Below are 26,540 nucleotides of genomic sequence, written 5' to 3' on the forward strand. Positions count from 1 at the left end.
ATATAAAGTACGGTAATATAAATTATATAAAGTACGGTCATATAAAATATATAAACTACGGTAATATAAAATATATAAAGAACGGTCATATAAAATATATAAACTACGGTAATATAAAATATATAAAGTACGGTCATATAAAATATATAAACTACAGTAATATAAAATATATAAACTACGGTAATATACTATATATAAACTACGGTAATATAAAATGGGGTAGTTCCTACGAAAACAAACTGTAATCTCTCTATCGTAAGAGAAGCATGTTATATAAGTGTCATGCTGAATAATATATCTTTCAAAATAAAAAACAAATATTCAAAACCTCTTAATGAACATGTGTACTAGCAAAATGCAAAAAAGTTCTTTAATTTTGCTTAGGGTCTGTTGGGGTAATTTAGATATAGTGAGGTAATTTGGGTTTAAATTATAATTTCTGTAAAAAAATGAGTAATTATATACCCAGATAAAAATTATCATAAATGTTTTGCACATTTGGTACCATAATTTATAAAATTTACTATTTTTCATTATTCTTATGTAAAATATATATTCAAAAATACATAGTATTCATATTCTTATGTAAAATTAAATTTTAGTTAGAGTTTCCGTTTTGTGTTTTCTAATTTAAAAACGTTTTGGTTTTGCAATTGACACTTTTAGATATGTAATATATCAATAATTATAACATTTTAAATTTTTTTAGAAAAGTGTAAACTCTAAATCATTTTATGTTCATACTTATATCAAATAACGTTGTCTTGTCAGAAATTGATTAAACTTTCTTAATGATTAGAGCCTAGGAACACCCTCCCCTCCCTAACCCCTTCGCCCACCTCTGAACAAAATTAATTTATATCATCGTCCCTAATGTAATGTAATTCCTAAGGGGAATGGTTTTTTTATCAAAAAATTAACTTTTTACAACTACTTCAAATATTTTATTAAAAATATACTTCTCCTATGAAGCGGTTCTCAGTTTTACAGGTTTAAGTTTTGAATAAAAAATGAATAAAATACAAAATATACAATTTTCTTTTATTTCTTAGTTACATTATTTCAAGAACATCTTTCTTTGATTTAAGAGTGGGAAGTTCTTTCCTATGTTTCATTCTTGTTCTAACAAATCCATCTCTTCTTATTAGGCCATAAACAATGGCAGATGTTTCCGTCACGCTTTTGACGCAGCGTTGCCTGAGTGTGAATACTGAATTTAGAAATTTTCAATGGATTTTCAAAGAACTTGGAGATCTTCGTTTTAGAAAAATTACATGCAAATATTGGTTCATAACAATCTTTTAAATTCCAAGAAACTAATTCTTGAAGATTAGTCGCGTCAAGGTTAATCTTTGGAGATATTCTTTTTCGAACAGCAGTGTCTCCAAGCTCATTATTTCCTTTAATTTGTAAAATTTTATCAACACCAAACTTTGTTTCAATTTCTTTAGAGCTAGTCAAGAGCGAAACCAGGATACACTCACTATGGCTGTAACTAGCCATTGTGAGTATATTAGCTGAGTTTTGTTTCAAGATGCATTTTGACACAAAACTCAACCAATATCTTCAAGATCTGCAGCTCACTGTATTTAAGGTTATTTCTTGTCCACAAAAACATCAAAGCCATACTTGTTTTAAGCTAGCGAGAATGAGACAGTGATCCACATTTGAAATTTGCGAGTTCCGGAGAAAGTTTTCCTGACTTGATACCATCTACATATCTAAAACTGATATAAGCATCAGTAGATAAGCTTTTTATGCCTTTCTCATCAAGTTTCGGAAGTTCCTCTCCATCTGGCAGGGTGTAAAATTATAATTTATTGTTATATCATTCACATTCTTGAGATTTTTGCAAACTGATTCTGTTAATCCATCCTCGCTATTTGTCAGACCATTAAGTGATATAATCAAATATATTAGCTTGAGTTCATTTGTATGTTTCATACAACTCGCCCAATAGCATTTATGTCCTAACATTTTTTCAAGATGGGCATGAATTCCCCCTTACCATCCTGTGTTGGTATTAGTTGAATCTCCATCTATTAATATTCATGATTTAGTAGCATTTTTTTTTGAAGCACCTCATAGAGTGCTTCAGCTATCTTTTTTTAAGGTTTTTCCGGATGAATGGCAAGTTCTGGCGTGATTTAAGCAAGATAATACCCAGTTGGCTCCCAAGTTACACTTATGTGCTCCTTTTTTATGACTCTTGGGTGAAGTTTTCCATATTTATCTGGAGTTAACGTTTTGGTCCAGTTGTTTCTTTTATCATACGCGATTCCAATTATATTTTCGTTACTACATTTATTAGCTTCAATAATTGTATTTTATTTCATTACATTATTCTTAGCCTTTCAGATTTTTCTTTGGTCAACAGAAAGGTATAACATACCAGGGGAGAGATAACCTGCAGCTATAAAATCTTTTATTATACCTGTGAGTATAGCTGCCGCGCCAACATTAGAAACATCTTATTGCAGCTGATGCCGCATGTATTATGGTCATTTTGTTTTGCTTTAGACTTGTTTTTTCTAAGTATCTTGTAACCAGTGATGCTAATCTTCCGAGTTTTTCTTCAAGCAACTTGTCGACTAAAGTTTTTGTTTCGTTCTTCAGTTGCGCATTATTTATATTGTATGTATTATTGCTGTTGTTTCCTTCCAACAGATCGAAATCTAATTCAGGATTCTAAGTTGTTTAAAAATGCAATTAATAATATTTATTATTTCTTACCAATATTGGTAAATAATAATATCTATAATAGAATGTATAAATTTTAAATTCAAAAAAGTTTAACATATATGTATTAAACATTAAAAAGTTAGTTTTAAGTCTATTTTAGAATTAGTCTTTTTAGATTTAGTCTCTTTAGATTTAGTCTTTTTAGATTTAGTTTAGATTTAGATTTAGATTTAGTTTTAGATTTAGTTTAGATTTAGTTTTAGATTTAGTTTAGATTTAGATCTTTAATATTCTCTTTAGATTTAGTCTCTTTAGACTTAGATTTAGACTCTTTAGTCTTTTTAGTCTATTTTAGATTGCGGAAAAAAATGTTTTAAAACAGTTAAAGAGTTCCATTCATTCATTGTAATTTAGCTAATCTAAAATTTATCAAACTCATTTTTTCTTTCATTTTCTTTTTTTTTTTGCCTTTTTCTTTCAGTTTCTTCCTGAATGTTTTTTCTTTTTTCTCTTCTCTGTAGGCGAATCGATTCTTTATAATCACATAAACCAATTTGCAAAGTAGATTTCTATTATAAAAAGTAGGAACTTTTATGTAATAAAAAACATGAACAATAAACATGTGCACCTATCATACAGTTTTTGAGATCATTGCAAAAATGATATTGCCTCTGTGCATTTATTGATTGTATGAGTACATGCTAGAATATCAAAGAGACTATCAAGGTCATTAGTTGTTTTATTGGTTGCTTCTTTTTTGATGGTTTTGCGTTTTTCAAAAACTTGTCTCTTTATTTTTTCCGCGAGTGATTTTTCCGAAATTGTAACTGGTGGTTTAAACTGACTATTTGATTTGAACCATTGAGCTCTCACCAGTTTAGCAAGCTCTCTGCTTAGTTCTTTTGTAACAAAATTATGTTTTCTACATTCAATTTATACAAAGTAAATATATACTTTTAATATAATCACTTTTAAAACATTATGAAAGTTCTAAAAAAATTAAAAGGTAACCTTCAAAAGAGTTCCCATTTGAATTACTGATCTCATTGTTGGAACATCCAACAAAACAAACTCCTTACCATTTCCAACAAAATTAGACAATTAAGTTGCTAAATTATGTCTAGTTTTCACATTCAACGATAATCAGGGCCACCGAGAGCCGTCACGCTTATAGGAATAGCAACCCTGCTTGGCGCCCTAATTTATCAAAATTTCCCTCTATTATAGATGAAGGTTCTTTTTTTTTTTAGGTACCTTCTTTTTGTTTGGCACCCCTTGGATACCTGCCGCTCCACAGTGGGTTAGTAGGTGGACAAAATGGGAAAAATTTTAGTTGTCTAATCTTGAAAACCTATTTAATTTTAGTATCTACATATATTAGGAGATATCTATTGATAATTTATTTATATTAAATCCCTTAGTTACCAGGACTCTAAGCATTTGAATATTGAGATAAAATTAAAAAATAAAAAAATTATAAATAAGTAATTAACGGTGACATCAACGTTGTGTTATATTTCAATTACATCTACGTTTTTGAAACAAAAAATTAGTACATGTTATTCTAGAGTATTTAGAGATAAGAAAAACCGATGTGTGAAATAAATTTGTCATAGCATGTTATCTCAGTTATACTTTGAAAATCACAGATTAAAAAAAGTTCTTAAGAAACTTATTTTTTGCCGCACAATAACTAATAATTACCACAATTTGCCATGTGTTGTCTTATATTTATTTGAGCTATATGATGCTTCAATCGAGTTTTAATTGATTGCTCGTCCCCTTAAATCCCCGTTCAGATTTTATGTATGTTTTAACTTGGTTGCTATGGTACTAAATTTTGCATAGCAACAACTCATTTTTACATTAACGTTGTTTTAACAGTATTTTACTTGCGCTAAATACACAATATTGGGGGTATGCATTAAAATGAGATTCAGAATTCTTATGAGGTTAACTTTTTTTGGTTACTATAGATACCTTACTTTGAATAACATAGCAGCAACATATTTTCGGTAGTTGTTAGTAATTTAATTACTAACACTGACAGTTATTTAATTACTTTTAATTTTAATTACTAACACTTGTAGTAACTTAATTACTAACAAGTATTAGTAGCCCAGGCGGCATATATATTATAACATTTTCCTTTTAAATACAAAATACTTGTTACAATAATTATTTAGATATGGTTTTGTTAAACTTAGACATTCATAATTTTCTCCAAAAAAACAACCTTAGTATTTCAAAACAAAATATTACTGAAGATATATTAAAATTTATTTAGCCAAAATTTGCTGATTTTAAAGACGTTGATTTTAGACATGCTGTTCAACGATTTGTTTACTTGTATAAAAAAAAGTGGAAATCTGCAAACTATACTGTGAAAAATTTTGAAAAGAAGTTTGTGAACTGGCTTAATGAATATTTAATTGTCAGAAAAAAAGACAATGAACCAACTGCAAGTAGACGTGGTCGAAAACCAGTTGCATTTAATAATAGTTCTATTAAAACTAAAAAACGGCGTGTATCTTGTTTAATTGAATCTCATTCATCCAATGAATTATTTTTTGCTGCTAATAAAAAATTTAGAGATGAATCTGTTGTTATTGCTGCCAAGAATGTTTTAAATATATCAAATACAGATAAAGCAACTAAATATTCAGCAGACGAAGCACTGGCTTTAATAATTGATGCAAGTCTGACAAAAGCTTCCTATCAATTGATTAGAAGCGGAGCCTTGGAGAAAGAATATAACATCTACCCCGCTTACAATGATGTCAGAGATGCAAAATTGAAATGTTATCCTGCAAACATAACAGTGGAGGACTAATCAGCTTCAGTTCCTTTAAAAGATTTAATGACTCATACTTTGCAAAGAATCTGTGCACTTCAGGAACCTGTGCTAAGGCACTTGATATTGAACGACAAAGCAATAAAAACAATGACACTAACGTGTAAGGCTGGTTTTGGTGGTGCTACTGGCCAAAACATTTATAAACAAGTTTTATCAGAACCCGGCATTAACAGAGATTTAAAGCGTGAAGAATCATTATTTATTACTTGTCTTGTCCCATTGGATTTGACTGGATTTAACAACAGCAACGAAAAGGTGCCTATTTGGAGAAATCAAAAGTCGTCCTCCACGGCCTATTGTAGACCCATAAGATTTGCATACAAAATGGAATCCAAGGAATCTGTGATTGAAGAAGATCAGTACATTAAAAGTGAGATAGAAAGCTTGGGTATGATTTTATTAGAGGTTTGCGGATCTTCTATTGAAGTGAATTGTATTATTGAATTTACAATGATTGATGGGAAGGTTAAAACAATATTATCTGAAAAAAATAACTCATACCAATCCTGTTCAGTGTGTGGTGTCTCTCCAAAAAATATGAATAGTCTTGATATCCTTAATATAGACTAACAGAGAGTTCAAATATGGTCTTTCCAGTCTTCATGCATGGATTCGATTTTTTGAGATGTTATTGCACATTGCATATAAAAAAGAAACAAGAAAGTGGCAAGCAAGATCTAAAGAACACAAAGAAAAGGCATCTGTAGCTAAACAAAAGATTCAGACTGATTTTATGAACAAAATGGGACTTGTTGTTGATTTCCCTAAAAGTGGTGGTTCTGGAACAAGTAATGATGGCAATACCTCAAGGCGTGCTTTTGCAGCATATGAACAAACAGCTGAAATTCTGGGTATTACTGGGTACCAAAACCTTATATTCAGATTTTACATTATCTTGGTAACGCTCTCTTCAGGATATGAAATAGACTGCTTAAAGTTCAAGGATTATTGTTTTGACACTTTTGGACTATATGTGTCCCTTTATCCATGGTATTACATGGCTCAATCAGTTCACAAAGTATTGATACATGGACATGACATAATTAAAAGCCTTACATTACCCATCGGACTTATGTCAGAGGAAGCTCAAGAGGCTAGAAATAAAGACTTTAAATCTTATCGCGAAAATTTCAGCCGATAAACATCCAGAAAAGCAACAAATACTGATCTTATCAATAGACTCCTAGTTTCCAGTGATCCTGTTATTTCATCATTGCGTAAATCAACATCACACCAAACAAATCATAAAGCATTTCCTTCAGATGTTTTACAATTACTTAAACAATCTTCAAACGATATTATTGTTTTATAATTTTTTGATGTAATTTAAAATTGATAACGTTTTCTTGCACTATTTTTTGCTTTTATTATTCCTAAAACATTATTTACCTAAATACTCAATTTTTATTCAATATAGGTGGGTCAAAAATCCGATAAGATATTCAAATATCAATTTACCACTTTGTAACTAAGGAAAGTATCCGGTAACTAAGCAATATAAGTATCCATAACAACTAAATTTAAAAAATTATCACTTTTGTAAGAAGTGTGATCTCATATTGGTACTCATGCCAAATTTAGTGAATATAGCACTTATAAAATATCTGCAGATAACAAAAGTAGGTTGTTGCTAAGCAAAATAAAGGTATCCATAGCAACGAAATAAAAAAATATTACCTTCATAAAAAGCGCAGACATCATATTAGTACTCATACTAATTTTAGTGAATATAGCTCTAATATTAAATTAGTTATGAATTTTGTCCAGTAAAAGTGCATTCTGGCCCACTGTGCGCTAGAGACAAACTGTCCCTTTGGCCTTCCCTCCCCTCCCCCCTCCCCCCCTCAGCGGCCCTGCGTATAATCACTCATTGTTAATACTTTTATTAAAAAAAAAAATACACATTATTAAAAAATGTATTTGTGATTAGAATCTTTTTTATGAAAAAAGTTTCTAGTATGATTAAATCGTTAAAAGTTGCGACAAACAGACGTGTTTTATTGCAAAGAATTTTTTTTTTCTTAAATTTTAAAACAAATTTTATAATTTAACATTTGTTATCAATTTAATTATTAAATGTGACAATTACCATTAGAGAAATAAAAAATATGTTTAGGGAAATGTTGGCTGATTATAAGAAAGGCATAGAGTCACTAATAAAACAACAAGAAGAAAACGTTAATAAACTCATTAGTGCAAATGCAAAAATAACGAGTGATAGACAACAAAAATATTATCGACAGTACAGGTAGAATTCCATTAAAAACACATACCCCCTTAAACACTACACGTATAAACTTTCAGCTCTGGGTTCCACTAATGTCAATAAAATTATTAAACAATGATTGAATCAGTATTTCTAAACATCCTAGATGACAAAATAATAAAAATTTACCTCTTTTACAATTTTAAAATCCTCAAAAAGAGAATGCAAATCAAATTTTTAGTATTAAAAATGGTTCAATTTATGCATTATGACCCCCTACTGTTTAATTTTTAATTTTAAGTTTGCAAATATCGTATTTCTAGATAATGTTACACTTGTTCTAATCCACCAATGTAATATTAACTATTTTACAAACTCTTAAAGATGTTAATTTTGTATTTTTTTTGCAGTGCTATGGATGTAGTTTTTAAGGGGTCGCTAGCTTTAAAATAGGAAATCTAGCTTTTAATACAATAACAATGTAAATTTTGAATAATAGGAAATATGAAAAATGATAAGAAAAGTTAGATTTAATACAATAACAGCTTTAATAACAGCAATAACTATTTTTTGAATAACATAAAATGACTAAAAAATATGAATAGCATAAAATATTCTAAAAAAGAGACATGCAATAAACAAACATTTGATCTAAAAAAACATCTCTAAGTCATTATGATTTAAAATATTTAAGTCAGAACCAAAATAGAGTGTTTTTTTTTTAAAGAATCAGAGGAGGATGCGGCAGATGCAGGGAGAATCATTGTCGGCTTTTTGTTATCAATGCGACAAGCTATTTTAGCGCATAAAGAATTAAGAATGGAATGACATTGTAAACACTCTTTTAAAGAGTTTGCAAGACATTTTTCTTCTACACAAGAACATTGCAGTTTGCAACGATAAAACAGTTCTTTTTTTTGGAGCTTATGTTTCTTTTTCTCCTATGAACCGCGATAATTTTTTCTGTTTTTCTCCTTCGAGAGAAGCCACTTTTGAAGGCACATCTTAAGCCTCCATAGATCCATGTACATTAGTGACCCTTGTTGTTTTTTTTGATTAACCTCCTTGGGTTTAACCCGGTTTACTGAAAGTAAACCAGGCACTTCTGCTAAATTGTGGCTTTTCTCATATGATTCCTCAATGATGATTGTGACATTTCATTGATTGATTTCCAATATTTTGCTGAACCAAACCTTCCTTATGTTTGGGCGACTTTGGATTGTGATCACGGAGTTGTTGCCAAGGATCCGTCTTTTGAGGTCACACGTCTTGTTTTCTTAGGAGTAGAAGACTGTAGAGAAACATCACCAATTTTACCAATAAGAAGAGCTGCTTTTTCAAATTTATCCTGTTGCATATCATCAACATTAAGACCATTCTTACTTATACCAACTCTCTTAGCAGCTGCTACGATATTGGTAGCGGATGCCCAATTGTTCCATATTGTTCCTAGGATATCTAATCGTTCCATATTGTTCCTAGGATATTCATGAATCTTTCTTGATTTATTGTCTGGAAAGAAAAAAAGGAGCTCATCTCGTGTGTTATTATAATATAGATGGAGCTGTTGATTTGGTGCTTGGTCTAGAAGCTGTGTGACTCCAGTAGTATCAGGTGGATACACAAATAAATTGATTTGTTTTTCACGCAAAAAATTAAGAACTTTAAAGTCAAATCGCGACGAATGACCATCTGATAGAAGCACAACTGGTCGCTCTATACTTTGTTCAGTGAGATGTTTATCAAGTTTCTAATACGCAACCAATAATGAACCAAGAATGAAGTTATCTTGTGAACCACTCTCTTTTGTGAAGGTGATCAAATTTTTGATGTTTTTGACAGCTTTTTGTGGTTGATCCATTGCTTGACATTCATATCACTCCAGCTTCTAAAGTTGGAAAACAAGACTCTTTTATCCCTTGTTATCCCTATTTTCGAAAATCCTGGAGAGCAATCTGATTCGTCTAACTACCGTCCCATTAGTCTCCTTCCTATCATAAGCAAGGTTTTTGAATCTTCAATTAACAAACACTTAATTTCTCATCTTGAATCTAATAACTTACTTTCTGACCATCAATATGGATTTCGATCTTCTCGTTCTACAGCTGATTTGCTAACAGTAATAACAGATAGGTTTTATCGTGCATTAGATAAAGGTGGAGAGGTTAAGGCCATCACTCTTGACATTTCAAAAGCTTTTGATAAAGTTTGGCATGCTGGTCCTCTCCATAAGCTTTCTTCTTATGATGTATCTGGCAACATCTTTAAGATTATTGAATTCTTCTTTTCCAATCGTAGTATAAAAGTTGTCCTCGATGGACAGCACTCTTCTTCTTATTCTGTAACTTCAGGGGTTCCTCAAGGTTCTATTCCTATACTCTTTATAACTTACATTAACAATTTTCCAGATATTCTTACATCTAAGGTGGCATTGTTTGCTGATGATACTACCATTTATTCTTGTCGTGATAAGAAACCAACACTCTCTGATTGCTTGGAGGGGGCATTTGAGCTTGAAAAGGATCTCACTTCTGTTACAGCATGGGGCTCAAAGTGCCTGGTGAACTTCAATACAGATAAGACTCAATTTTTTTCACCCAATCGTTATCACAACAGTTGAGATCTTCCTATATTTATGAACGGTGATGTACTCGATGAGTCATCTACTCTTCATTTTCTAGAATTAACTCTTACTTCCAACCTTTCTTGGAAACCATACATCAAATTAGTTTCAAAATTAGCATCTGCTAAGGTTGCATCTCTTTATCGAGCTCGTCACTTTCTTACTTTGGATTCTATTCTCTATCTCTATAAATCTCAAATCCGGCCTTGTATGGAATACTGTTGCCATATCTGGGATGGATCTTCTAATAATGCCCTTTCTCTTTTAGACAAGGTGCAAAAACGCATTGTAAACTTAGTTGGACCTGCTCTTGCAGCCAACCTCCAACCATTATCACATCGTCGTAATGTTGCTTCTCTTTCTCTTTTCTACAAATACTATAATGGGTACTGCTCTAAAGAGCTAGGGTCTTTGTGCCATCTACTAAAATTCATTCTCGGGTTACTCGTCATTCAATTAAGTCTCATCCTTTTTCTGTGACTGTTCCTAAGTGCTCCAAAAACGCCTATTCGTCTAGCTTTTTTTCTCGAACATTAGCTCTTTGGAATTTGCTTCCTTCATCTTGCTTTCCTGATTCATATAATTTGCAATCCTTTAAGTCGTCCATCAATCGTTTTCTTGCACTACAATCTTCATCTTTTCTCTTTCAGTAACTTCCAACTTTAATTAGTGGCTGCTTGCAGCCTTGTTGGAAGCGAAGATGTTTAAAAAAAAAATAATAATAAATAAATCAAATCTAAAGTGTGTATTGTAAATCATTACATTTTATATAACTTTTAAAAGAATGTTTCGGTAAAATTAGGACGTCTGAATAAAACGTCTTTTCAGCCAGAGACTGGCTGAAAAGACGTCTCTAGGACGTCTGCAAAAAACGTCTCTAGGACGTCTTAAAAAGACGTCTTTAGGACGTCTGAAATAGACGTCCTCAAGTCTTTCATTTGAGACCAACTAAGGACGTCTTATGGACGAAAAATGCGACGTCTTATCAACGACCTTTGGACGTCAAAATGCTGGCTGGTTTGAACTCCATGTGCTTTAAACAGCTTAAACTCCCTTAATATCTCTAAAAATGGATCAGAACTACTAATCTTGGGTTGAAAAGAAACCTTCGTTAGGGATTGTTGTAACTGTGTCTTAAGGTTATTTAACAATACACTTGCCTCAGAAACAAAGGATCCGTGGTTCAAGCCCCACTGCTAGGTAAGTTTTGCGACATCAATTAGGAAGAAGGCGTGACCTTCCTATTAAATGCTTATCCGCGGTGCTCTGTGTTAAGGCCGTAATGATTTCTTGGGACATCTAAATAAAATTAAAAAAAGGTTATTATTAGCTTTTTAGTAACTTCTTCATCCGATGATTCGACATTGACATTATCAAATATTTTGGTAAAATTATGTTTATCTATATTTTTTGCACAATGAATAATTGCTGACTTTGATGAATATTTGAAGCCATAATTATTTTATGACGTATTTGAATTATTTTGCAAATATCTTATTAGTGACACTAAATCTTTGATGCGCCGCTCATTGTATCGCTTTTTGAGGGAACCTAGCATCACTACACTTAAGTTAGAAATTTGTTCAGAAAGATTTTTAAACAAAAACATTTGAATTATCTTTACTAAGTTCCTTAACAGCCAATACCAATAGGTTTTAACACTTTTAAATCTTCTAAAACTTTAAAATTGACTTCCTCATTAAAACTATTTGTTCCAATGTCCAAAACTGCTTTTTGAATTCATGGTTTCGATTTTACCAACCTTTAAATCATGGAAACCAAAGAGTTTCACCGAGTTTTAATGTCAAATTTTAGCATCAGTTTTCCATTTTCTAGTTCGAAAACATGCTTTTGCAATATGGAGCTCCGAACGCTTAAAAATTTAAAAAATTTAATCAGTTTACGTGAATTATTCAATTCATACTCGATGTCATCTCAAAATGTTTTGTTGCTGCTTCCATGAGCAATTTTCTCTATGATATCATTAAAAATGGTTTGACTTTTTGGCATTTGGAAACCGCGTTTCTTAATAAACTCACGTATTGCATCGGATATAGTAATTGCTCTCAAAGACATGCCATCCTTTGCGACACATTTTGGTAGTAATTCAGCCAAGGTCTCACGTTTAAAAAGAATCCGTCTGCTTTTTTGGAACTTCTGCACCAGATGTTTCATCTATCATTATATTCTTTAAAATTTAACTATGGATAGTTCTCGTGTGGATTAGACCAGATGTGCTCGAACCTTTGCATTTTATGAAAGAACTACACAGTTTACATTTTGCTTGATTAGCAGAATCGTATGATTTTGTAAAACATTTCTAGACAGAAAAGGTTTGTTTTGGCATGTTTTTTTTTTGTCTTTTATTTGTTATATATATATAAAGTAAAGTAAAACAAATATAACGCAAATAAAATTACATTACTTATTTGTATATTAATTAATAATATAAGTAAATATATTAGATATTATAACTAAATGTATAATTTTTATAATGCTAAACAATTTATTGTTTCTTATATATAAACTATTCTTTTAAAAACTTAAAGTTAACGCTACAGCTGTATACCTTCATTCATAAACTTCTTGATGCAGAAATAATTATAAAGGAAAGAAAAGAAAGCTTAGATTAATTAAAACAATTAAGCAGCTTGTTTGTGACATGTCCGTCAGGTCTTTTTAAGGCACCTAAAGCAAAAATATAAAAATAAATAAATTTTAAAAAAAGCAAATTTTTGTAAGAAAATATTTGTATATAATACCAAGTAATCTACTAAAATAAGACTTTAAATGTCAAGCAAATAACTTAAATAACATTGAAATAGAGAAGTCCTAGATTGATAAATATTGATCCACGTTTTTTTAGTTGTACCTGCACAACAAGAAGAGACAAAATTTTTATAAAACGCTGAAAAAGGTAGAGAAAACGGTTTTAGAGGCCTCTTGATTAAAGGTATTGGTAGAAGAGATGGAATTCAAATGGTTTGTAAGAAATATTAGATATTCAAAAGAAGTATAAGTGACATAGCTGTTTCAAGGCTTTTAAATTTTTTACAACTTTGGTATAACAACTGATAATCTTGGCAGTTGTTAAGCTTGTTTAATTAGCCCATTAAAACTTGAAGCAAAATTTAGTCTTTAAAGTATTTTTTTTACTGCAGCAGTGAAAATCGCAAATACTTTTCTTGAGTAAGACTCAGTTGCACCAAAATAATTCTTTTCTTGGTGTGAACCCAGCAAGCACATAACGTTATTTCAATTTTAATTCAACGTTGTGAAATGGTTTATATATGATATATGGTTGATATATACGTTGAATTAACGTTGAAATAACGTTGAAATTTAGATATTAAAGTTTGCCGACGCAAATGTACTAATAATTCGGTATTTTAATTAAATTTAATATTTTACATATATATGTGCGTTTTAAAAAATGTTTTAAAAAAAAAAGTATTAATGTAATAAAAGTGAAAATATTAAAAGATTTTATGCTATGAAAATATGTATAATTTTATAAAAATTTTTAAGAATTTGCATTATACAAGTTTTTTAAAAGTCTTTTTATATTGTGTACAATACTTTACATTGCATATTTTAAGTAAAAATGGTGGATTAGAGATGAATATTTAAATCATTTAAAGATGTTTTTATATATATACACAATAAAGCAAAAAAAAATTTAAAGCTTTAATTAAAAAAGCAAAAAATAGACTAGCTAATCTAGGGTTTAATAACATAGGAGCTACAGTATACAATAAAGTCATTTAATAAATATATCTTCTTTGTTTTGTCATGCGCATATAATGCTCAGCCAAAGAGAGGAGCCAGTTAATGAAGATCTCTAAAGAACAAAAAAAAAAATTTTTAATTATTGTTAATGTCGAGCTGTTTAACTGTAATGGAGCTTAAATTAAAATGAATAAATAAAATACATTCTGGTTATAAAATGCATATGACATTATATAAACATTGTGAAACTAACAAAGAATAATGAATGATGACTTTTTAAATTAACTTTTATTACTCTGCCATCATACATAATTGTCTTGGATATGTCAATATTGTATACAATATTAAACACAAATAACTTGACCTCTTACAGTTAAAGATAACAAAAGTTTGAGTTAACCGGTGTTTAAGATACCAGGAAGTATATATATATATATATATATATATATATATATATATATATATATATATATATATATATATATATATATATATATATATATAATATATATATATATATATATATATATATATATATATATATATAGGTCAATTTATTTGTGTTTAACTGTATTTATATAATACAGTTAAACACAAATAACTGTACTTTAAAATTTTTATAAAATTCAGGGAAAACTCAAGGAAAATAATATTTTTTTCAAGTTTTATACAATTTTTTTTTTCAAAAATATTTTGCTAATACATATGATAATAAGTTAACAAGATGTGTGTGTTGTTGAAAAAGTTTGAACCGGAAAGAATATAGAAAAGTCAGTGAAAACTCAGGGAACTTAAAAAGTTCAAAAGTTGTGTGTGTATATATATATATATATATATATATATATATATATATATATATATATATATATATATATATATATATTTATATATATATATGTATATAATTATAAATATATATGTATATGTATATATATAATATATACTTATTTATATATGTACATATATGTTTATATATATATAAATATATATAATATATACATATGTATATGTATGTATATATACATATACTGGGGTGATGCATAAAAATAAAATTTCAATATATGAAAGTCTCACCTTCTAGTATTGTTACAAATAATAAAAAAAAATTAAATAAAAAAATTTCAGCTTTTTAAAATTCTGTTAAGCTAGAAACTGGCATCCACCATTGCTGCACCTGTTCCGGTCACAAGTTTGGGAACTCCAAGCAATTTTTCCGTATTTTCTCCTGTTACCAAAATTGCTAAACAATCAACTTTTTCCGAAATCGAACTTGTAATGTCTGGCAGTAATTTGCTGTCCCAATGTACAACTAGCGGTATATCAGGATTAAATTCACTTTTTATATGAGCAGCTGCTTCTTTTCTGTTTTTAATTCTGGCTCTTCGAATAGTACTAAACGACAGGGATAAATCTTCAACATTATGTCCTAAACTCTTGGCAGTTGCAGTAATAGTAAAAGTTGCTTCTCGATCCGACATTTTTGTTCGGTTTAATGCGGCTGCAAGCTCCGGTGACATAATTGTTGCGGTTTTGGATTTCTTTAGCATTTTTCTCTTCGGCATCTTTCTTTTAGGTTCGAAATTTTCATTTAATTCGCATTCATCCGATTAAGTGTTGATTTCAATATCGTCATCTTCCAAGTCTGGCAAACACATTACAGAGTTTTTTCAATACTTTCTTTTCGTATCTTTTCCCTTTCTGCACGTTGTTCAATATGTGCTTTTCCTTCTGCTATTGTCTTTTCCTTTTTAAACAATTTCTGATCAACTGCAAGCATACATCCTTGTCTTCCTGCTCTTTGCATTCTTATAAACTCCTTGTCCTCTTCAATCGTCATGATATTCATTGCGTTCTTATGAGCTATATCAAATAACTCTTCTATTTGATATAGCTCATGAGATCGCAATGTATATCATGAAGATTATCAGAGACTCACTTTGTTTTTGAGTTTCAGTTTACTACCTAATAGTGCATCATTTGTTGAACCAATCAACCACATCTCAGTTGCACTTCGTGTTAGTCTATTTTGCAAACTAATTTTTGTCCGACTTGTTTTTGGAGGATCTGCCATTTTCTACAAAAAAAACAGATTAGTGAAATTATTTTATTTTTATTGCAAAACATGTAGATAAGTGTATAACCACGCTCTTGTATATAAATATGATGTTTACTGTTTAATACTCTAAGATATTGGTAATTTAACTGATTTAGTACACTTTAAAAAACAGAATAACATTCAAGAATATTTCTATATATTTTATTCAAATCTTTTCAGGTTTTCCAATTATTTTCCCTGTTATCCCCTATTATCACTCACTCTACCAGTCTACCATGTGCTGTCTTTTGTCTAAAATCGTGGAATAAATGTGTAAATTCAACCTTTGCTAGAGTTTGTTTGTACACTACAGACACAAAAACAAGTATGAATATTAAAAAGAAAAGAAAATTTGTACATACATTGAACAAAATACAACAATTTTAGTAGGTGAAGGCAAACTATAATATAAGATACTAAATCAAAAAAAATTTATGTATTGCTTGATAAAGTTGTTAAAATACTGTGTTGTGTATGAATCTACAATAGCATGAAATATTGAAATATTAAGGATTAAAACAAACCAAATTATGTAATGTATCTTTTTTTCAGCATTTTCGGATATTATTTTCAGATTTCTAAGTCTTTGAGCTACCCCTAAATATGCTTCAATCTTCGCATAATTTTACATTTTTATTCATTGATTATACATATTTGTAACCAAATGAAAGGGTGAGACATCAATATTTCAACAAAAAAAAATTTGTGTACACTTCATGCATCACCCTAACATATATATACATGCATGTATATAATTATATACATATATGTATGTATAAATACAGTTAATTACAAATATCTTGGAAAAGATACCAAGGAAAACGGTTCGACTAAACAATTGTTTGACTTAATCGATGTATAACTGTCTCCATGGTTTTTGTTATATGTGTGTATATGCATTGATGTATGATGTTGATGTATAATGTATCTTTATCCAAAAAGATTAATATTTTGGTCAATAATGAAGTAAATTAGGCACGGATAAGTAATGAGTTGTTTGTGAACAATGTGAATAATAATACTTGTAAAATGTACAAATGTACCTTACTTTAAAAATATTTTAATTTAGATGCAGTTACCGGATGTTCTTAAATAAAAAGACACAATACACAAAGTTATAATTTAGAGTGTTTGAAGTTTGCACCATATTGATTGGATCGTGGAAAACATGCATCAAATCAAAATTAGTCTGATGACAGAAGGCGTTAAAAATACATATGAATTTGATATTGATGATGAAGATAACGATATCATGTTTTTATCAAGATCGTTTTAAAAATATTTTTAATTTTGTATAAAATGATAAGTTAATTTTTTGGTTTTATTTGCTTTCATAATTGCTTTTCAATTTCTATAATTTAGTTACCTGATTTAAAAAAAAATGGTACAGGGCAGATTATTTGTAATATTATAACAACAGTTAGTATTATAATATATGAGTCCCTAATACTACTAATACTACTAATAATAATAAGTAAAAGCTGTAACAATTGAGAACAAGATGTGTTGTACTATGACAGCTATTATAAGTTTATGAAGAATTGTTGTTTCTTTTCTTACTCACAACATCACAATATTGTATAAAAAATAAATGTTTTTTCGGATTAAAAGAGTCACGGCACAAAAAGCTGTATTTTTAAGGTTTATAAAATTGTATATAAGTTGGTTGAATCAAAGCTAAATCAACGTTAATCTAACGTTGATTTTTGGTTTGCATTCAACGTTGGTCTAACGTTTGGTTTCAACGTTGATTTGCGTTTCCATTTTGACTAAAAATCAACCATTTTTCAAACATAAATTTCAACGGTTTTTCAATGTTGTTTCAACGTTGATTGTGCTTTCTGGGAAAGGTCTATGAATAGTTATGGAAACCACAAGGCAGTAACTAAGCAGTTAAGAACATATGGAATTTGACTACACAAATTAAGGGTATTTGAGATAGTTATATTTTAAACAATGATCCATGTCATAATTGATTGCCATTAATTATTATAAAGTTCTCCGTGTTAATTAGAAAATCAAGCGTTTGAGCACTAAGTAACAATAATTTGGTAAACTTTCATCGATATTCCAAATTAAATAAAAGTTTTCAATATTTTTTTAATCGTAAAAAAAAGTAAAATATTATTATTAAAGTGAAATATTATTAGTAAAATAATTTATTGAAATCGTTCAAAAACTTAACGCATGACATTAAAAAATCAAAACTCTGTTATATTACAGCTTAATTTTCCTTATAATTAGTATTATTTTTTTTTTAATTAAAAATGAAGACATGGAAAAGCGATCAACCACATTGAAAAGAAATGGTCCATAAATTACGCAACGCTTAATTTCGCTAATAAACAAAACAAAAGACATCAAAAGTTTTCCCACGCAAAGCCTTAAGTTAAATGAAAAATCAAAGTAGCTAATTAAGTTTAATGTAAATTGCCGCGTAAAAGAGCTTAAGATCTTCTACCTCTGTTTTTTAAATATATTTTATGGACAATCCCAAACTAAATTGCGTTCGCTATGATATAAAAAAATATAAACTTTTGAAATGTAAAATGTTCTTAAATTATAACTTGAGTTTATAGTAGTAAAAAGAAAAGAGAATCATCGTTTCATTCAAATTCATATTTCAATCAAACTACTGGGTCAATACTCAAGGGTATTTTATTACCATGCTCATGGTATCGCAATTTTTTGCAATACATCCTCATCATAAAAATTAGTGTGCAAAGGTGTGAAGTTGATATAATAAAACATGCGAGTCAAGTATAGCTCATGAATTTAATTAGTTTTGTTGACATCAGTCCTAAACGAGCAAATAAAATTCCTTATACAAATGTTACATTAAGAGGTTTTTCAGTGCAATGGATAATTGCATTGGTTCCAACGAATTATCTTCTGAACTATCTTTTCAAGAGTTTGTAAAAGCTTTAGAATTTCTTAAAAAATATAAATTAACTAGAGTAGATGACACAAACGATAATACGGTATAGTCATAAAATGTTTTAAACACTTAAAAGATATTCTTTTGAAGTTTATACAGCATCTATCCACCACGTTTTTCCTGAACAATTAAAAATTGCTTAAGTTACCCCAATTTTTAAAAAAAGTGACTAAACAAATATCAGTATTTATCGCTCTATCTCTGTCCTCTCCACATTTTCAAAAATACTAGAACGTATTATATACAATTGGTAATACAATCTTCTTCATTCCAATATATTTTTATACAACTACCGATTTGGCTTTAAACAAAAAAGTTCTATTAAACATGCAATTATTCAAATTGTATGTGAAACCTCTTATTCTTTTGAAAAGTCTAAATATACATTAGGAGGCCTATCTAAAGCATTTGATACTGTTGATCATGAAATTTTGCTGCGCTAAGTTATGATATAACAATTTTCAAAGTTATAAAATGGTTCAAAAGTTATTTATCTGAACGTAAACAATTTGTTTTCAGCAATAATGATTATCCAAACCAGTTTCTTATTATTTCATGTGGCGTTCCACAAGGTTTTTGGAACCAATATTGTCTTGATTTATATAAACTACCTGAACAAATCCTTAAATTTAATAAGTATGATGTTTGCTAATGATACTAACTTTTTCCATTCCGATAATGACATTTACAAACAATTCTATATTATGAATAATGAACTTATAAGTAGGGGAGAGTGGGGTAATGGCGAACGCGGGGTAACTCCGAACATGGTCAAAACAGCATTGTAAAAAAATAAATTCGACAATTTTTTTTTACCTGCTGAGAAGGGATCCTATGCTCAGTTCCAGACGTGCAGTAGTGTAATGAAGCTGCGGATGTTGTTCACTATAATTTGATTTTAAATTTTTCTGATAATTTTATGCAACTTTTTTCTTGAGTAACACTCTGTTGTAGCTTTTATGGAAATAAAGTCACTCCTTTTTTTTGTTTTTGTTGCATAATATAGTTTTTAGACTTAGTTATTACAATTAGCTTTTTATTCGCTATTACACAACAGTGCTTGTGATTGCCCCCCAATGTGTTCGGAATTACCCCACGTAGGCAGGGTAATTCCGAACACCAATGGTTTTATTTCTGGCATAAATTTTTATTTTATAATAAGATTTTTAAAAATTCCTTTTGAGGGCTTGTGACTGAGTAGTTAAACTAATTGATAAGCAATAAATATGATCAATTTTGTATAACTGGTGTCTTTAATTCGCATTCCCGCTTAGGTGTTCGCCAATACCCCACTCTCCCCTATATCCAAATAGTTAAATCGCAACAAACTAACTTTTAAAATTAAAAAAACATATTGGATTTTCTTTTTCAAAAAATGCTTACTTACCCCAAAATTTGCCTAAAACTTTTTTATTAATGTTGTTAAAATACAAAGACATTAGGTCGTGAAGTTCTTAGGGGTTTTTCTTGTTGAAAACATCACATGGAAAACGCATATCGACTATATTGGTACAAAAATTTCTAAAAACATTGGAATTTTATATAAAGCCAGAACATATTTATGTAAAAAAAAGTCTAACTCAACGTTATTTCATGTTTTATGCTTTATGTATATCTTCACCCATTCATAAAGATCTCTTTTTCTAAAAGTAAATAAATTTAATGTTTTATATTATATAAAGTGCTTCATATTTTTGAAAAAAACTGTTTTGTCCAATATCGGTATGTTTTATACTATTCCCATTTTCAAATATAAACTAAAAAATTTAATTCTTTTAAAGGATGATTTAATCATGATTTAATTGTAAATTTTGTTTAGAACTTTCATTGTAAAATAAGTTTTTGTTGATTATGTATTGATCAGAGGTGGAAAAGGTAACAAAATTTTGTGCTCAAGTAAAAGTACTGTTACTTGAGTGAATTTTTACTCAAGTACAAGTAAACGTTACCGGTTGAAAAGTTTACTCAAGTACAAGTAAACGTTACCGGTTGAAAAGTTTACTCAAGTACAAGTAAAAAGTAGCTCATTAAAAACGTATTCAGAGTAAACGTTACCGCGTTACTTTTTTAACAGCCATTATCAAGTAACAGACCTGTCAAATAAAAAACATAAACTATGTGGTCTTTTCAGTATATATTCACAATTATTATATTTAAATGATGTTTTAAGTGTATGTTTTTAATATAAACAATACAATATTAAAATTCGTTATTAAAAAATGTTATTTAATTCTCATTTTGTCAGTTAGGAGTCGTCCATAAAGTACGTACGCTCATAGGGGGAGGGGGTCTTCAGTAGCATATTGAGAATATTTAAAAGTACGTACGCTCAAATGAAAAAAAAATTTCTTAGTAATGTTTATTTTTCTAATTTATCACAATTAACAAGTAATTGTTAATAGATAAATGTTTTTGAACAACTAACAACTTTAGAAAAAAATAAAACCGTACCGTATTATTGTTGTCATAATTCTCCAGCTAACCAATAGTTAATTTTAAGGCCAAAGGTCCTAGTTTGCCAACATAAAGGATGTATGGGGGTCAGGGTAACAACATCAGTTTTTGTCATGTCTAATAACATCTGTCCAACAACATCTGAAGTTTCATTGATGTCTAATAGCATTTTTGCAAAAATTAGATGAATATATTTTGAATAATTATTGAAATATTTTGAATAATTAGATGTAGTTAAATCTTTTAACTTATTAAAGTAAAATCTGTGTAACTACATCTGTAGATTTTAAAATGAAGTTATTTTTAAGATGAATTAACTAATAATTTTTTTAATTTTTTAATTTTTTTTTAATTTTACCTTGCCCTTTAATAAAATTTACAATAAGAAAGATCGTACATATATAATAAATGTCCGGAGCAAGAAGAAGGCACATATTGTCTTATCGCCGAGCTCCGTTTACATTGTCGCCCATAATGCATTATTTTAACCAAATGTTATTACGTATAGAAATTTTTTCAGATGTAATTACATCTGGAAAAAAATATTAACTAATAATACATTCTTTTAACAGATGTAGTTACATATAGAATTTTTTTCAGATGTAACTACGTCTGGAGAATATTCTTCCAGATTTTAAAGGACTTGGAGAAAAATTACCAGATGTTGTTATATCCTTCTAAAGATGTTGTTAGGGGTTGTTAAATTTTTTGATGATATTGGACAGATGATATTAGAGTTATAGAAAAATACAGATGATCTTGGACAAAAGTGTACAGATGATCTTGGACTACTCCACAGATGTTGTTGGACAAATGTAGTAATCTTTTACCATGTATGGTATAGGGAAGTTGAGTGTGTAGTGTCCCTCTATACACACACATGCCACCCCTTATACAATAGCCCTGAGTAAGGTGGACTTATTTTAGGCAACCCCTTTTTTAAGTCCGCAAAAAACAGGTTTTAGCAGTGCCGTGGCTAATTGGTCGGAGTCCCCCCAAAAAACCTATCAATAGGGCCCCAAAATCCTAAAATATTTTTATGCAAGGTATTGCTTAAATAAAGCTACTTAAAACTGCAAAAGTAAGATAAGGATGGAAGATAAGGATAAGAAATCTTTTTATAGAGCTCCTTTAACAATGACATTTAAAGCCCACAGGCTTTTGTAAGTTTACATAACGCGTACGTACTTTATGGACAACCTCTAATAGCATTTTTTCTCTTTTTGTTTGCAGAACATAGAATTAGGAAATTTCTCATTTTATTTTGTGAAGGTAACAAACAATATCTTAATACAAGGAGCATCTAAAAAGGAATATCTTCAAAATAAAGCAAGTAATTGTATAACTAGGATATATAATTAATTTAAAAGTAACAAGTTAGTTTTTTATTGTTTTTTCATAGTACTTTGTATAAAATGTTAACATAGTAACTCTTCGTTTAAATTTTCCTTTAAAATTCTAAAAGAAAGATTCAAATTCGAGACGTAAGCTAGACACGTTTTTAATGTCTTCGTAACTTCACTTATAACATCGCTGAAAAATATATGGAAACAACTTTATAAAACTGACGATGATTTTTATAAACTAAAAAAATTAATCCATACTTTCTGCAAAAATTAATTACTAATACACAATAAATTTTTTTTACTCTGTAAAGTATATGATTTAAAATGCAGCAAAGTATAATACTTAAAAAAAAATACTTAAGTAAAAGTAAAAGTACACATTTTAAAAAATACTTAAAAAGTAAAAAATCACAAAACCACTCAATTATATTGAGTAGTTTTGTGATTTTTTACTTTTTAAAATTGAGTAGTTACTTTCTACCTAAAGTATTGATGCAGTTTATAAACACTCTTGTAAAAGGTTCGATAAGATCAGTACGATCTTCTTTTAGAAACCTCGTTTGTGTTAGTAAAGGTAATTTATTTACTATGAGAACAAATGCAAACTAAAAAAAATAAAAATTTAAAATTAAAAAAATGTTTGATTCTCGGCAGAATTTGAATTTTTTGAAAAATAGAGCAATTATTTCTAGATAAATCAAAAAACAACTTTAGTGTGTTATTTTAAAATTGAGTTTAGTTGCTCGTTAAATATAATTACTTAAAAAAATTTAAATAATTTAACAACATTTTTTTTAACAATTTTTTTTATTGATAATGTTTAACTCAACTTAAAAGAAATTTTCAAATGTGATTTCAAAAAAATGCCTTTATAAATTTGTTTTTACATTGCGGGTCAAATTGTAAAATAATTTAGCAGGCGTGCTGCAATACATATATTAATACGTTCTTACATTTCTAATTTAGTAAATTTACGGTTGCAAGAAAAGAGAAGGCTACTAGTTTTTAGCCCATCCCAATAATCACGCCTAATTATCTACAGAGTATACCTATACAGAGCAGCCGTGGTAATGTAATTATGTGCTGACTTTAGAATCAAAAAGTCGAAGATTCGATGTAGGTTCTGGTCATTTAGGTAAGGTTTAATATGGAATAATAATAGTAAGGAAGATGGCTAAATAAACAAATAAGTTACCTATAAAATAATAAAACAAAAGTGGCGCTGTGATTTACTGCAGAAGTCACATCATACCACAGACTCGTAAATGAAACCACTTTTTGAACCACATTTTGGAGCTCATCGGTGCATTTATTCAATTCGTAAGAGACTGTTTTAAAAAAAATATTTATGAAAAAAGTATAGAAACTCGGCAGAAATATATTTACCTTTATAACTGATTACAAAAACGATATTCTTTTACATAGTGTTTTTATAAGTAGAATCTAAAGTTATATTTACAACTGTTTTTTATATTATAGTCTCAAGTTATTTCTATGCAAATATACATATCTTTACATTTTTATTATTTACAACTGTTCAACAACATGTTTCGTCACAATTTAAACACGTAACAGTTTAAGCAAATTTACTTGCTATGTGTTTTGTTAAATAAACCATTTTAAAAATTTTTGGTAATTTTTTTGATAAAAAGTTATCGCGTCAAAAATAAATAAATAATATATAACAATATTTAGATAATGGTGTGCCCGGAGAATGGATGCGCGATTATTTGGCAACAACTTTTCAAATTTCCTTTGCGTTAATATGTTTTTGAAAAATATGCTCAAAAGTTTTTTTCGACAGATAATTTTACTGTATTTTATTAAAACTGTTTATATATAATTTCTTTTTGTTTTTAAAACCAAAAAAATGCCAATTTTATAGCGCAAAGGATAGACAAGGCCTTGTTGGCGTGTTTTTTACTTTTCCTTATTTCAATATATGGACACGCCACTGTATTGAGAGCTTTTTAAAATTTTTTTTACAAATGTACGAATGAAGATCCAATAGAACCAGAACGTGCTTTACAGAAAAGTGTTTTAACTTTAATAGCTTTTTCGTTTTCTTGAAGTGAAACGTCGTTTTGAAGTTTAACATAAAGGGGTTTTGTTAACAACTGTTTTCCTTTATTTACGTTTAGCTCTTTGTTTGAGCCAAATACTATATTGAAGTGTTTATTAACAGCATATTCAAAGGATGATCTTGCAAACATTTCATTTTTTTCAATCAGATTGTTGCTTGTATCATAATTAAGAAGATGAGGCGTGTTTTTGTTGAGAGTTTTTTGTTTATTGTTTTTCGTTGTTGCACCATGTTCAAGTAATATTTTAACACAATCTGAATATCCCTTTGACAAAACTTTAGAAAGTGCTGTTTCGCCTTTTGCATCGCAAAAATTAATGTTGGAACACTTTTTAACAAGAACATTTATAATGTTTGTTTTTCCAAGTTCACTTGCATACAGTAATAACAAATTGAAATCAATTTGTTGTTTAACATCTGCTTTTACTAATGTTTCAAAGAGTTGGGCATTATCTTGAATGATAGCTAATTGCAAAGGATTTTTTTTATCATCTAGAAATGGGCTTACGTTTGCACCATATTTTAACAATAGTTGCACCATTTCTATGCTACCATTAGTTACTGCATGACATAAGGGATTTAATAAAACTCCGTAGCTTGTTAATACATCTGCATTAATGTCAATTTTTTTAATCAGTATGCTCTCTGCACTCTTTAGATCATTTTTATCAATGTATTCAATAAGTAAACGAGATTGCAACTTTAACTTCGATTGTTTTTTATAAAGAAGAGTCATTTTTCTTAAAATTTTCACGTCTTTTATATCTAGGTTATGAACTAATATTTTATATATATATGTTTTCTTAACAAGATCAAAATGCAATAATTAAAAAAACCGTAGTAACCGTTTTTTAATTGGTAAATTTAATTCAAAACTTTGCTTTTAAATCTTTTTAATTGCGATTTAACCTGAACTGTATGCGTGCAACAAATCCTAGATAGGCGAAGAATTTTTTTCATTCACTACAATATAAAAGAAGTATAGATTCGTGTAGATGATAAACTTAATATCTCTTAACAGATTTATTCTTTAAAAATAGATAAAGATGTTGCTATGTTACCTCGCAATACAAACGTAAATCGAGACTCGGGTGATAATTATGTTTTCGTACTGCTAGGTAACTTCTTAGTCTGTTTTTAACACATTTACATACTCAAATAAATCTCAACTTTACAAACCATTTAAATTAAGCGTTAACAATGCTTTATACCTTAAACTCTTTGATGTTGAAATAACAGATAAATTAGCAATATAGAAACTTTCCGTTGTAAAATTTTTATTTTAAATAGTCTGTGCCTAGTCTTTAACTATTTTATGTAGAAAAACTTTGGTTATTTTTAATATAATAAAGTTAATATGAGTAAACACCCATACGGTGAATGCAGTTGGCTTTGCTCATACAATCAGCTGATAAGTATAAGGGGCATTGTGAGTTTATAATAATACAAAAATTTGTCTATAAAATAATATAAACTTATGCGCGCCGTAAAATTAGTTAAAGTGAGAAACTAATTGTGATTCCATAT

At 29.0% G+C, this 26,540-nt stretch overlaps 1 protein-coding gene across 1 annotated transcript; it reads right to left on the reverse strand.

The window, feature by feature from the left end:
- Positions 1 to 24,912: 24,912 nt before the first annotated feature.
- LOC105849324 (ankyrin repeat and SOCS box protein 3) lies at positions 24,913 to 25,749 on the reverse strand. Its single transcript, XM_065806876.1, has one exon. The coding sequence runs from the start codon at positions 25,747 to 25,749 to the stop codon at positions 24,913 to 24,915; it is 837 nt and encodes a 278-aa protein (XP_065662948.1).
- Between the last annotated feature and the right edge of the window lie 791 nt (positions 25,750 to 26,540).

The sequence above is a fragment of the Hydra vulgaris genome, chromosome 09 (assembly GCF_038396675.1).
Source record: "Hydra vulgaris chromosome 09, alternate assembly HydraT2T_AEP".
Lineage (NCBI taxonomy): Eukaryota > Metazoa > Cnidaria > Hydrozoa > Anthoathecata > Hydridae > Hydra > Hydra vulgaris.